The sequence below is a fragment of the Abramis brama genome (assembly GCF_963993115.1).
Source record: "Abramis brama genome assembly, chromosome: 22".
Classification (NCBI taxonomy): Eukaryota; Metazoa; Chordata; class Actinopteri; order Cypriniformes; family Leuciscidae; genus Abramis; species Abramis brama.
This window is the reverse complement of record NC_139984.1, coordinates 3,958,507-3,969,217: the sequence shown is the minus strand read 5'-3', so window position 1 is coordinate 3,969,217 and position 10,711 is coordinate 3,958,507. Positions and strand designations below refer to the sequence as shown.

The window sequence follows — 10,711 nt, the reverse complement described above, 5'->3', positions numbered from 1 at the left end:
ACATTTTTCCAGTCTTCAACTGTCCAATTTTGGTGAGCTCGTGCAAATTGTAGCCTCTTTTTCCTATTTGTAGTGGAGATGAGTGGTACCCGGTGGGGTCTTCTGCTGTTGTAGCCCATCCGCCTCAAGGTTGTGCGTGTTGTGGCTTCACAAATGCTTTGCTGCATACCTCGGTTGTAACGAGTGGTTATTTCAGTCAAAGTTGCTCTTCTATCAGCTTGAATCAGTCGACCCATTCTCCTCTGACCTCTAGCATCAACAAGGCATTTTCACCCACAGGACTGCCGCATACTGGATGTTTATCCCTTTTCACACCATTCTTTGTAAACCCTAGAAATGGTTGTGCGTGAAAATCCCAGTAACTGAGCAGATTGTGAAATACTCAGACCGGCCCGTCTGGCACCAACAACCATGCCACGCTCAAAATTGCTTAAATCACCTTTCTTTCCCATTCTGACATTCAGTTTGGAGTTCAGGAGATTGTCTTGACCAGGACCACACCCCTAAATGCATTGAAGCAACTGCCATGTGATTGGTTGATTAGATAATTGCATTAATGAGAAATTGAACAGGTGTTCCTAATAATCCTTTAGGTGAGTGTATTTATTACATGGCTTGGTTGAATTCTAATGTAGAATGCGGTGTGTTATTTCTTGATAACAGACCACTGCGAAGTATAACACACCGTTGCCATGAAAAACAGAGCGTTGCTATGGACGCAGGATTCTAACCGTAGAGACGGAACGGATTATTTTCTTTATCTCAATAAATGTAGAACGAGGCGGTTGTTATAGCGAATACAACCCCTTCAGGCTGATTCGCTTCACGTCGGGGTCCCGATCAGCCTATCGGGGTTGTATTCGCTACATAGACAGTAAAACAAATAGGCATAGCGACCCCATAGGTTTCAACGGAGAAAAGTGAAGTCAATTAGAAGCTCTCACTTCCTGATGGCTGAGCGTACTGCGCAGACTCAAACTGAGCTTGACGACGTAGATGTGACGTGAGCAACCCATCTGTCTTCTAGTAGCTGTGCAGAGAGAAATCTGAATCATTCCCTTCCGAATCTTGCAGAGATGGAGAGTGTGAGTAGGAGCTGTCCATGAGCAGGAGAAACTTTTGCTAAGTATTCTGATTAATTATTTTGTCATTTTGCCTCCACGTCCCCCCGATTGCGCGCGAGCTTCTCCTCCTGTCTATACGGTAATCTCTCTACTGTGCGACAGAGAGTCGCGTGGTTACGCAATCGTTACCCTATTTTTACAAAAACTGCTTCTTCGGGGCCATAACGTAAGATACAAGGTAATGGAGCCTTTTATACATTTTCGTGTTTCTTTAGAAATAAATAATGGACAAATGGAGTCTTTAAACGCCTCAGATGTAAAGTTATTCGCTGTCAAAATGACGCCAAAATGAATGGGAGTCAATGGATTGCTAACAGCAGGTGAGGGTCCGCTAATCAATGGCAGCGCCCGGGGAAGCTTCAGTTTCGGCTGAAAGATTACCCCCTTGATTCGCTATAACAACCAACAACCGCCTCACTCTACATTATCCCTTACACACACACACATATACATATATATATATATATGCAGATAAAGTAACAATAATGGAATAAAAGTCCAATTAATAATGTCAAATTAACCATCGTTTTAATAATCTATAGCTTTGCCTTAAAGTACACTTTTGATAGCACATGTAAAGTACTGTAGTGTGTTATTAGATATTAACAATCTACCTATAATAAAAATAATGTAAAATATAAATTATTAGAAAAAAGATTCAAAAGAAAACATTTTCTGACCTGAATGTTTGACGTGTGTTAATGCACAACTTCCCATGTGCACTTAATGGCAGAATAAAAGAAAGCCTGTTCCAGTGTAAAACTCGATTTAACCTCGTCTGTTTTTAGTCCTGGCTCGTGTCCTCCCAGACTCGAGTCAATCAAAGTGAGCCTTTATTCTATATTGTCGAGATGGCTTTATGTGGCATTTTCATATAATTATGCTCTCATAACCAAAGGCATTTAAATGATCTATGAAAATATAGACACTGAAAACGTTGTATATTACCACCCCCTTGTGTCCAGATAAAATATCACTCTGTAATAGAGAACTGAATGAAAGCGAGGCTGTGAAGGATAGACATCTCTTCAGTGGGTTGTTCTGTTATTTAAAATGTTTTTGGATTTACTGCAATACAAATATCATTACAAGAATTTTCAGCAGACACAAAACTTGAGCTGTGGAAAATAATAAGTGATCTAGGAGCTTTATAAAGCGGATGCCACTGAAAACACGGTACGTCTGTCCTCACAGCTGCTCAGAATAAGGTTTATGTTTGTATAATTATCAAAGAACTTACATTTTGTCTTCTGTGCATCATAATATATTAGCAAATGAAGAAAGGGACTGGACAGCGTAAAACAACTACACACAAGTTTTTAATGATCCTTCATTTATTCACATTTGTCTTTACACCACTTTCCCACTGCAGTTTATGTTTATTATGCACAGGTACATTCCTTCAGGCACAACTTCATTAGAGATAGTTATAAACTCAATTCAGCTACAAAATACAGTGTCCAGAAACATTATAAAATACCCTTTTACTCCCATTTATAAAGATAATGCAGCAAATAAATACTTCATAAAAAAGAAAAACAGGTTATGTTTGTTAAATTAATTCCAATCACAGAAACATTCATTGATGTCATTTCCCTGTATGTTAAACAAAACCCGCCAAAAGGTAGCGCAAGAATCACATTAGTTATATTACGGTCTTTAACCTGTAAAAAAATAAATAAATGATAGAAAGGTGTCCAACATTGATGTTTATTTTTTGCTATCCCCTTCAAATTCTTCTTAGCCTTCCATCTTTATTCGTTCAGGGTTTTTGCTCCTAGTGCCTGAACTCTACACAAAACAATCCCAAGCTGTCTTGTCCCACATACTCCTGTCCTTTTCCTCATTTAGCCATGAATCACTCCAGTCATGGAGTTGGAGTCCATCACTGAGCGGTACAGTCCGTTTACCTGCTGTGAGAGCGGCTCGTCTGCTGTTCGCCTCTTATGATCGTCTCAGAGCAGTTCTGCCTCATCGTCCTCATCCTCAGAGCCAGACGGACCCTGACGGACCTCCTCGTACCATTTATTAGTGAGCGTCTTCATCTGGATCCGCCCATGCAGAAGATCCTTAGAGAGGAAGGAAGGGAGAACAATAGATGACAACCAGTTCTTCAAGTAGACTCCTCACATTATTTAAATAATTTGCTAACTTTCAAATTATGACACACATTCAATATTTTAAATGTGGCTATGATGCAGGGGGATTCTGGGTGGTTGCCAGGGTGTTGCTATGCAGGTGCTAAGGTGTTCTGAGGACAGTTTTGGCTAGGTGTTCTGAGTAGTTTATATGCACTGTGGTTGCTTGAAAGCCCTAGTCAAAAACTTTTTCTTTAAGCCTTATAACTGGAATAATCTGTTAGGAAGGTTATGACCAGTCCAACCTCTTGTGTGAGTCTGCGGGTGAAGAAAGGGTTCAGATATTTGGCATCAAGCCACAGGAAACCCTTCAGATCCTGCCTCTGAAAAATCTGAGCTTCATACTCTTCCTCTGTCAGCTCAGACAAATGCTCAGATTCGATGGTGTTACCCTGAGAGAGAAAGAGAAAAATGCATTTATGCAATTTACTGAAACCAAACCTGTGACGGGAGTCCAGAAGATCACACAGCGTTCCTGCACACGTAATTGTTGTAATTCATGGGCTCTCTTGTTTAATTTTAGTACATAAAGTATTGAATGAAAAGTGTTATAGTAGCTTCATGAAAACAAACATTTCATGTAATCCAGTTCATCTGTGAAAAAGTTCATCATTGACTTGATCATGTTTGAACCCATCCCCCAAATGAAAGTGTCCCAAATCTCGGTTGTTTTGGCCCCGTCCCCTTGTTTACCGTGCTATAGTAAACCAGCCCCAGCCGCCTGACTCCAGACCCTCTTGATTTCCTCCTCTTTACATTGCCCTTGTGTGCTAGATCTTGTGCTGATTCGTTTAGTCTTCGATCCTGTCTAAAGCATGTTGGTAATTTTGCTAGTCTAGAAAGCATGATTTTTCCCCCAGACCAGTTCAGCGCAAATCCCGCCCTGTAGCCAATTACACGGGGTAAGTTTAGGGTGTGAGGTGGGGTTAGGGTTTAGTATCTGTTGTAGCATTGTGTAGGCAATCAGCCCTGTAACTGACCAGACCAATGACATCTCGGCTGCGGGACGGAGTTTGCGCTGAACTGGTTTGGGGATTTTCTGCCTGCCTGTTTTTGAAAGTTTTATTTCTATCCTATTTTTTATTTGCGTTAGTTGTTAGTACTGAATCTGGACATTAACAAACAAATGTTTAACTATGAAATCTGAAGTTTTATCGTTTCGAAAAGGTCCATTTTACACACAAATTACTCCGAATGTACTTGTTGATAGGGCTGGGAGAAAAGTTTTTTTTTATTCCAGAATCGATAATTAAAATTCAATTGCTTTATTTTTGTCCTTGCTTGTAGATGAGGTTGACAGAAGTTAGCCACTTTCGTTCCAACTGAGGATGGAATGTGTCGTTATCTTTGAGTGTTGAGTGACGTAATATCCCAAGTGTTCGCGTGGAAGAGACGTGAGACTGAACGCATATACTGAGAGACAGATAAGACAATAGAGCTGCACGATTCATCTTTAAAAGACTGTGATCTCCATTCAAACACACACGCCATATTTCAATTCGTCTGTCTATTAAACTTTGACAAAATCATATCGCAACATTCAGATGGTGCTGCCGCTGACCCGGAGAGAGTCGTCATGAAGCCGCTTCACAAACAGTCTTTTCAACCTCATAGTATCATTATTTCTGTGACACAATAGTTAAAATGATCATAGAAGTACTTGGATAAAAGTTTAAAGTTCAAATATGAACACTGATGTCTACAATAGCGATCAAAATCAGCTTTTGATAGAAACTTGGTGCTTAAAATAACGCATTTATCGATTACATTGTTTCACCACTAAGTGGCGACAAGTGACTGTTAAAAAATGTATTTGCTATTGAATCATTTATTCAAGAGAATGTAGTATTGTATGATGCTTCGGAAATAAAAGTCCGAAAGATGTGATTTGTTTTTGTAAATATGACTCATCTTATACATCATGTACAGTCTGTATAAGTGTATGATTATTATGCCCCTATTATGGATTTTTGAAAATGACCTTTCATGTAGTGTGTAACAGCTCTAAGTGAATGAAAATATCCTGCAAAGTTTTAAATCTGAAAGTGCACCGTATATAAAGTTATTGTCTTTCAAAAGTAAGAGTCGACTCTGAGTCAATGAAATGAATCGTTTTTCAAACAGGTCATAAGCCGTTTCGTTGTGACGTCAAGACGAAACATTAGCATATTGCCCGCCCACTTATTGCGCGCACAGACACCAGGGAAAACTCGAACCTCAAACCAGCAGCTGATTCCTGTGGATACTGGACAGCATCATGTCGAGAAGATGCTGTGCTCTATAATGTGAAGGTAAAGCCAGTTTTTTTTCACTGCCCAAGGACGAGCATGTGAAGAATCAGTGGTTAAAGTTCATCTTTACCATGATATCACAGCAGTATAATCCTAAACTTTTGCTGTGTTCCCTTTATTTCACAGACGACTGCTTCTCAAATCTCAGAGTTCAATGCAGGATTCACAAACCGCTTGCTCTTGAAAGATGGTGTTCAAAATACTTAGTTTTGAGTTTTATATTGTGTAGATCTCCTGCTAACTGGCTAACTCACGTTATCACCGTCTTACTGAAATACTTCTGCTAATCAGTTGTGGGCCACTATTACCTGTAACTGTGTCTATTAATGCAGATTGTCTGTCGTTCTCACTACTTTGAGGAAAGATTAAGCATGGAGCAAGATTTGTTTTACCAACGTTTACGTTTCATCAGATCATTCATGATAGAGCTCGGCTAATGTATACATTGCATACATGCATACATGCACTGTTATTGATACAGTTTCGGGTTGAATAACTAGTTCTTCCAGTGTTTCATCATCGGACTCGTGCTCGCATTGATATGGTCAAATCGACATCATCGTTCGTTACTGTGTTTAGTTTACGGTGTAGGAAGCCTCAGGATTATGGCAATGTGTGTTTTTGTTTTCGATGCGTGCTGTGTGCGGTAAACCAATCACAACAGACTGAGCTGTCTGGCCAATCAGAGCAGAGTAGCTCGCGGAAAGGCGGGATTTGTGGAGATTGATTCATCTGACGAGTCGTTTGAGAATCATTGAAAATGTGATGATGTGCAAATGTATATTATGAGGAAATGGCCTATGATGCATGTAAACATGTTGTAGGAGACTCCACAACAACATTAGGAAACTTTAAAATAGCATAATAGGGGCCCTTTAACTTTTCCCGATGGTCTAGTGTTAAAAAAATTGCAATATCGAATCGCAATACTTGTAGAATATAATATCGTAAAAAATAAAAAATATCGTAATACATATCGTATCGGCACCCAAGTATCGTGATGTATCGAATCGGGAGATAGGTGTATCGTCCCAGGCCTACTTGATGATTTATGAAAATTTCTTGAATAAGGACCATTGTCTTTAAAATTACTTTTTTTAACTCTTTTCCATGCCATTGACAAAACAGCTTCTTGTGTTTTCACTGTTATACGGTAGGGGGCGCTATTACACATCTTCTGAAAGAGTACTGAATCTCCTGGTCAAAAAACAGGAGAAGCAGCAGCAGAAACAAGAGGTATCATATGTAAGCAGATGCATATATAAAATAACGCGATCATCAACATTAAAGGTGGGGTAAGCGGTATTTGAAAAACGCTGTTTGGAAGTTAGTCGGACCGACACACGAACAAACAAACGTCACGTGTCGTGTGTAGCCAATCAGCATTAGGGGGCGTATGATGGTGGAGGAGAGAGAACAAGCAAGAGGGAGATTTGAAGAAAGCCTGCAGAAATATAGATGAGACACAATACAAAAGAGAAACGCTCAGAAGAAATCACTGGAAAAATGAAGGGTTATGACTGGGCAAGAGGTTTAGGACCCGGGTTAATATTAGAAAAGCTGTCCAGTGTTGAAGAGAGCTAAGCGGGTAGGCCTGAAACCAGACACGGATGTGCTGTTGGCAATTAGCAACCGACTCTTGTTTGTAATTACTATTGTGTACTGTACGTTCATTTTTTTGTGCCTCCAGGTCATTCGTTTATCATCTGCGCTTTATTTTTCATGAAGCATTATTCTGTTAACCTCTGCTGTGATAAAGAAACATCCTCTCTTGGATGAGTACATAACGGAGGCCAGTTAGTCAGAGTTGCGCTGACGACTGCTAGTGAACGCGGTGTTTAGCGTCATTGGTCATAGGATCGGGGTTCGAGACCGACTCGGAGCAGGGCTGTTAGGATTGGAGTGTGAGTTTTGGAGGAGGAGCATTGAAGAGAGGGGTGTGTTTGTTTGGGTTGATTTCAAATATCAACATTGTCCAACAGCGCTTTTGAAATACCGCTTACCACCTTTAAAGAGCAAATCAAAACTGCCTAACGTTACCGAATAAAATGTGGACCCAGGACGAGCTACAGGACTGTGAAGCTTTGAAGGTGTTGATGGACTCGATCTACTCCATCTGTGTTTTTATAATCGTTCTGAATCCCATCCGGACGTAATCTTGGACAAAAATTCTATTTTCTTAGCTTTTTGTTTGAAATGTTGCTTTTTTTATGAAACATACTCACATTCAAATGTTGATAAAATGTTTTTTTTTATTATTAAAGCAGAGGGTCTGCACTTTCTTTGATATATTATATGTTCATGTATTCATACAACAAAATATTCTGAGGACCTTTGTGAAAATGATCAAAAATGCCAGCGGCGAAAGAGTTAAAAGAAAATGATAAAAATAGCATTTGTCTCACCATTTTCTGAGTTTTGCTCAGGTTGATGTCTTTTTTGTTCTTGCGCCGTGACTGGCTCTCCTCAATGTCCATGATGCGGATGAGGGGCATGGTCCCGCCCCCCAGCAGCAGGATGGTGAAGAGTACGATGACTATGGTGGTGGTGCCGATCAGCTGACGCTTCTCTATGGGCTCCAGACCCAGATGAAGACTGAGGGCGTATGGGATCGCACCCCGCAGACCTGAACACACGAGCATGGAAGACACGGGCTTAGACCGAATGCGGCTTTATGACAATATGGAATGATTGTATTTCTAACAATTTACACATTATGGTAACACTACTGACAAACTACTAAAAAAACTCAAATGTAATTTAAAATTGGGAAGAAGGAATAGTGACCAGTTGCTGTCTCTAAAATATCTCTATGTCTTATACCTTCATATCAAATTTTACTTAAAGTTTAAATGTTGTGTATATGTCTATGTGGTGTTTTTAATATGCTTTAAGACACACCATGTGTAAATTCATAAGTCAACACCATTTTCTCCTTAAAACTGCAGTGAACCAAAAACACGGTGTGAAATCGCTGGTGTTTCTGACGTCACAAACTACCTTGTAACCAATCAGATCAACGTGTGATCGTCAACCAGTGGATCTCTGAGCTGAGTGAGTGAGTGGAGGCGGGGCTCATTTGCATATTCAGAGAACCACGTATACTAATTGAGGCAAGGGTGTCGAGCTACATTTAAAAACTTTTGGAAAGAACAAGTGGAAAAAACTTTTAAATATGTAATTTTGCCGATCAAAGATGAGTTTTAAGAATAAAATGATTGACCACAGGGGGACTTTAAGATGTTGCTGGATAGAAGATGTTCAGTAAAAAAAGTCCATGTAATTAACGACTGCTGATTTAAAAAGTGAATGACTTAAGTGGATATTGGTTAAAAAAATGTAAATGTTTGAAGTATAAGTGTTGGCTGCAGTTTAAATGCTAAGATTGAAACAGAATGAGGTAAACTCACTTCGAACCTTCAAATCACAAAGAAACTAAAATGTATAATTTACTTCTTACCACTGAACCACATGATGAACATCATTTTGGGGGTGATTTTATGATCTCTGAAGAAGTTGAGCATGAAGGAGAGGGGGAAGATATTCACAGCCCGACCAACAAGAATCAGAACCTGTGACAGGAAAACACTTAGACTGAACTCTGATGGCATAAACATTAATAATAATAAACCTTTTTCTTTGTTTATTATAACTCAGTTTAGATAAAACTCTAAAGAAGCAGTGATGTATCACGCCCTCAGCAAGCATTCATGTTTAAACAGATATTGAAGAGCAGAAAGCAGTAATGCTCCGGGGCAAGACAAACAAAGATAACAAGCACTTTGAAGGCACATACAATACACCAGATGACAAAAGACAGCTCGAATTTATGAGGGAAGCTGAATATAGACAGGCCCAGGAACGCAAACACGCATGTTTCTGTGGAATAAAAACAGAAGATAAGAGTAAAGTTAATGTTTACAGAAGAACTCCTCAATGAAGCGGTAGGTTTGTGAAAGGCGTGCGAGGAACTGACCACACATGAAGGCCACGGTTCGAAGAGTCTGCTGCATGAGAATCTGGGTGACTGGCGACAGGTTATGATGAGTGTAATGAGACATGACAATTCCTGAGAACAGAATGGCCATGATCCCTACAAACAGAAAGACATCAATTCTAATGGATTTTTGATACTGAAATCACAACACATTTGATCATGGATCTGTTTCTAAGCTCACCAGAGAGTTTGATGCCCTCAGCAAGACCATACGGCAGATATGCAAATATAATCATCATCCCAAACTCCAGAGACGGAGTCTTCCTCAGGTCGAAGTGTTTCAGAGACTACAAACTCTCATTCAGAAATATAATCTCACAGGAATTCAGTAGAGTTCTTCAAATAAACAACTTTGTGTAAACAATATAAAATCAAAAAATGTACATATATTGGCCCACATACACACAAATAAATGTAATATTATAATATTTATTTTCTAATATAGGATATTATTCACTATATGTTTAGCACTCCAGTCATCTATGTACTGACCGTTAAATACAAACATACTAATAGTGTTTATTCTGATCAATTTTCCCGATTATTTTCACCAACTTTCAGATATAATAAATAAACAATGAATACACATATTATAAGCATTATATAATAAAAACAAATAATGTTTAATTATACAATTTATTAATGATAAATGCATTTATTCAACTAATTAATAAAAACCACTGTCTACTCATTAATACAAAAATTTTTAATAAAGTGCCCCTATTATGTGTTTTTTTTCCCTGAATATCATCTTTCATGCAGTGTGTAATAGAGCCGGGGGGGAGCAGTTGCTCATTATCATTTAAAGAGACATGCACTGAAACGGGTCGCTGTGAACAGAGCTGTTTTTGAGGAGGTAAAAGGGTGTTGTTTTACACAACCATTGAGGAATTTTAACCAAAGTATGTTACAAACTTTACAATACGACCCTAAAGAATCACACCAACTTGTGGAAAACCGAACAACACAAGACAAAGCTCTGCTCTTTAGTAGATTTACTAGGATTTCATTTATACGGTGAAGATTATGCAGTGTTGGTTTACATTTGATTACTTCCTGTTGATGACTCTTCTGTTTTTTTTATTTATTATTTATTTCACAGGAATGCTATATTTGTTAAGCTCTATGCTGTTCCTAATCACCTCTAAGAGAGGGAATGGA

The 10,711-nt window shown here is 39.0% G+C and overlaps 1 protein-coding gene across 1 annotated transcript in view; it reads right to left on the bottom strand.

Moving 5' to 3' along the window:
- Nucleotides 1–2,425: 2,425 nt before the first annotated feature.
- The window catches only part of slc9a8 (solute carrier family 9 member 8), a 38,531-nt gene continuing 30,245 nt past the window's right edge, over nt 2,426–10,711 (bottom strand). Inside the window, exons 10-16 of the mRNA XM_084098514.1 lie at nt 9,732–9,837; nt 9,530–9,646; nt 9,350–9,432; nt 9,014–9,125; nt 7,959–8,179; nt 3,508–3,654; nt 2,426–3,193 (exon numbers count right to left, since the gene is read on the bottom strand). Coding sequence (XP_083954640.1) covers nt 3,080–3,193; nt 3,508–3,654; nt 7,959–8,179; nt 9,014–9,125; nt 9,350–9,432; nt 9,530–9,646; nt 9,732–9,837 — 900 coding nt within the window. The 3' untranslated portion in view covers nt 2,426–3,079. The remainder of the gene's footprint in view (nt 3,194–3,507; nt 3,655–7,958; nt 8,180–9,013; nt 9,126–9,349; nt 9,433–9,529; nt 9,647–9,731; nt 9,838–10,711) is intronic.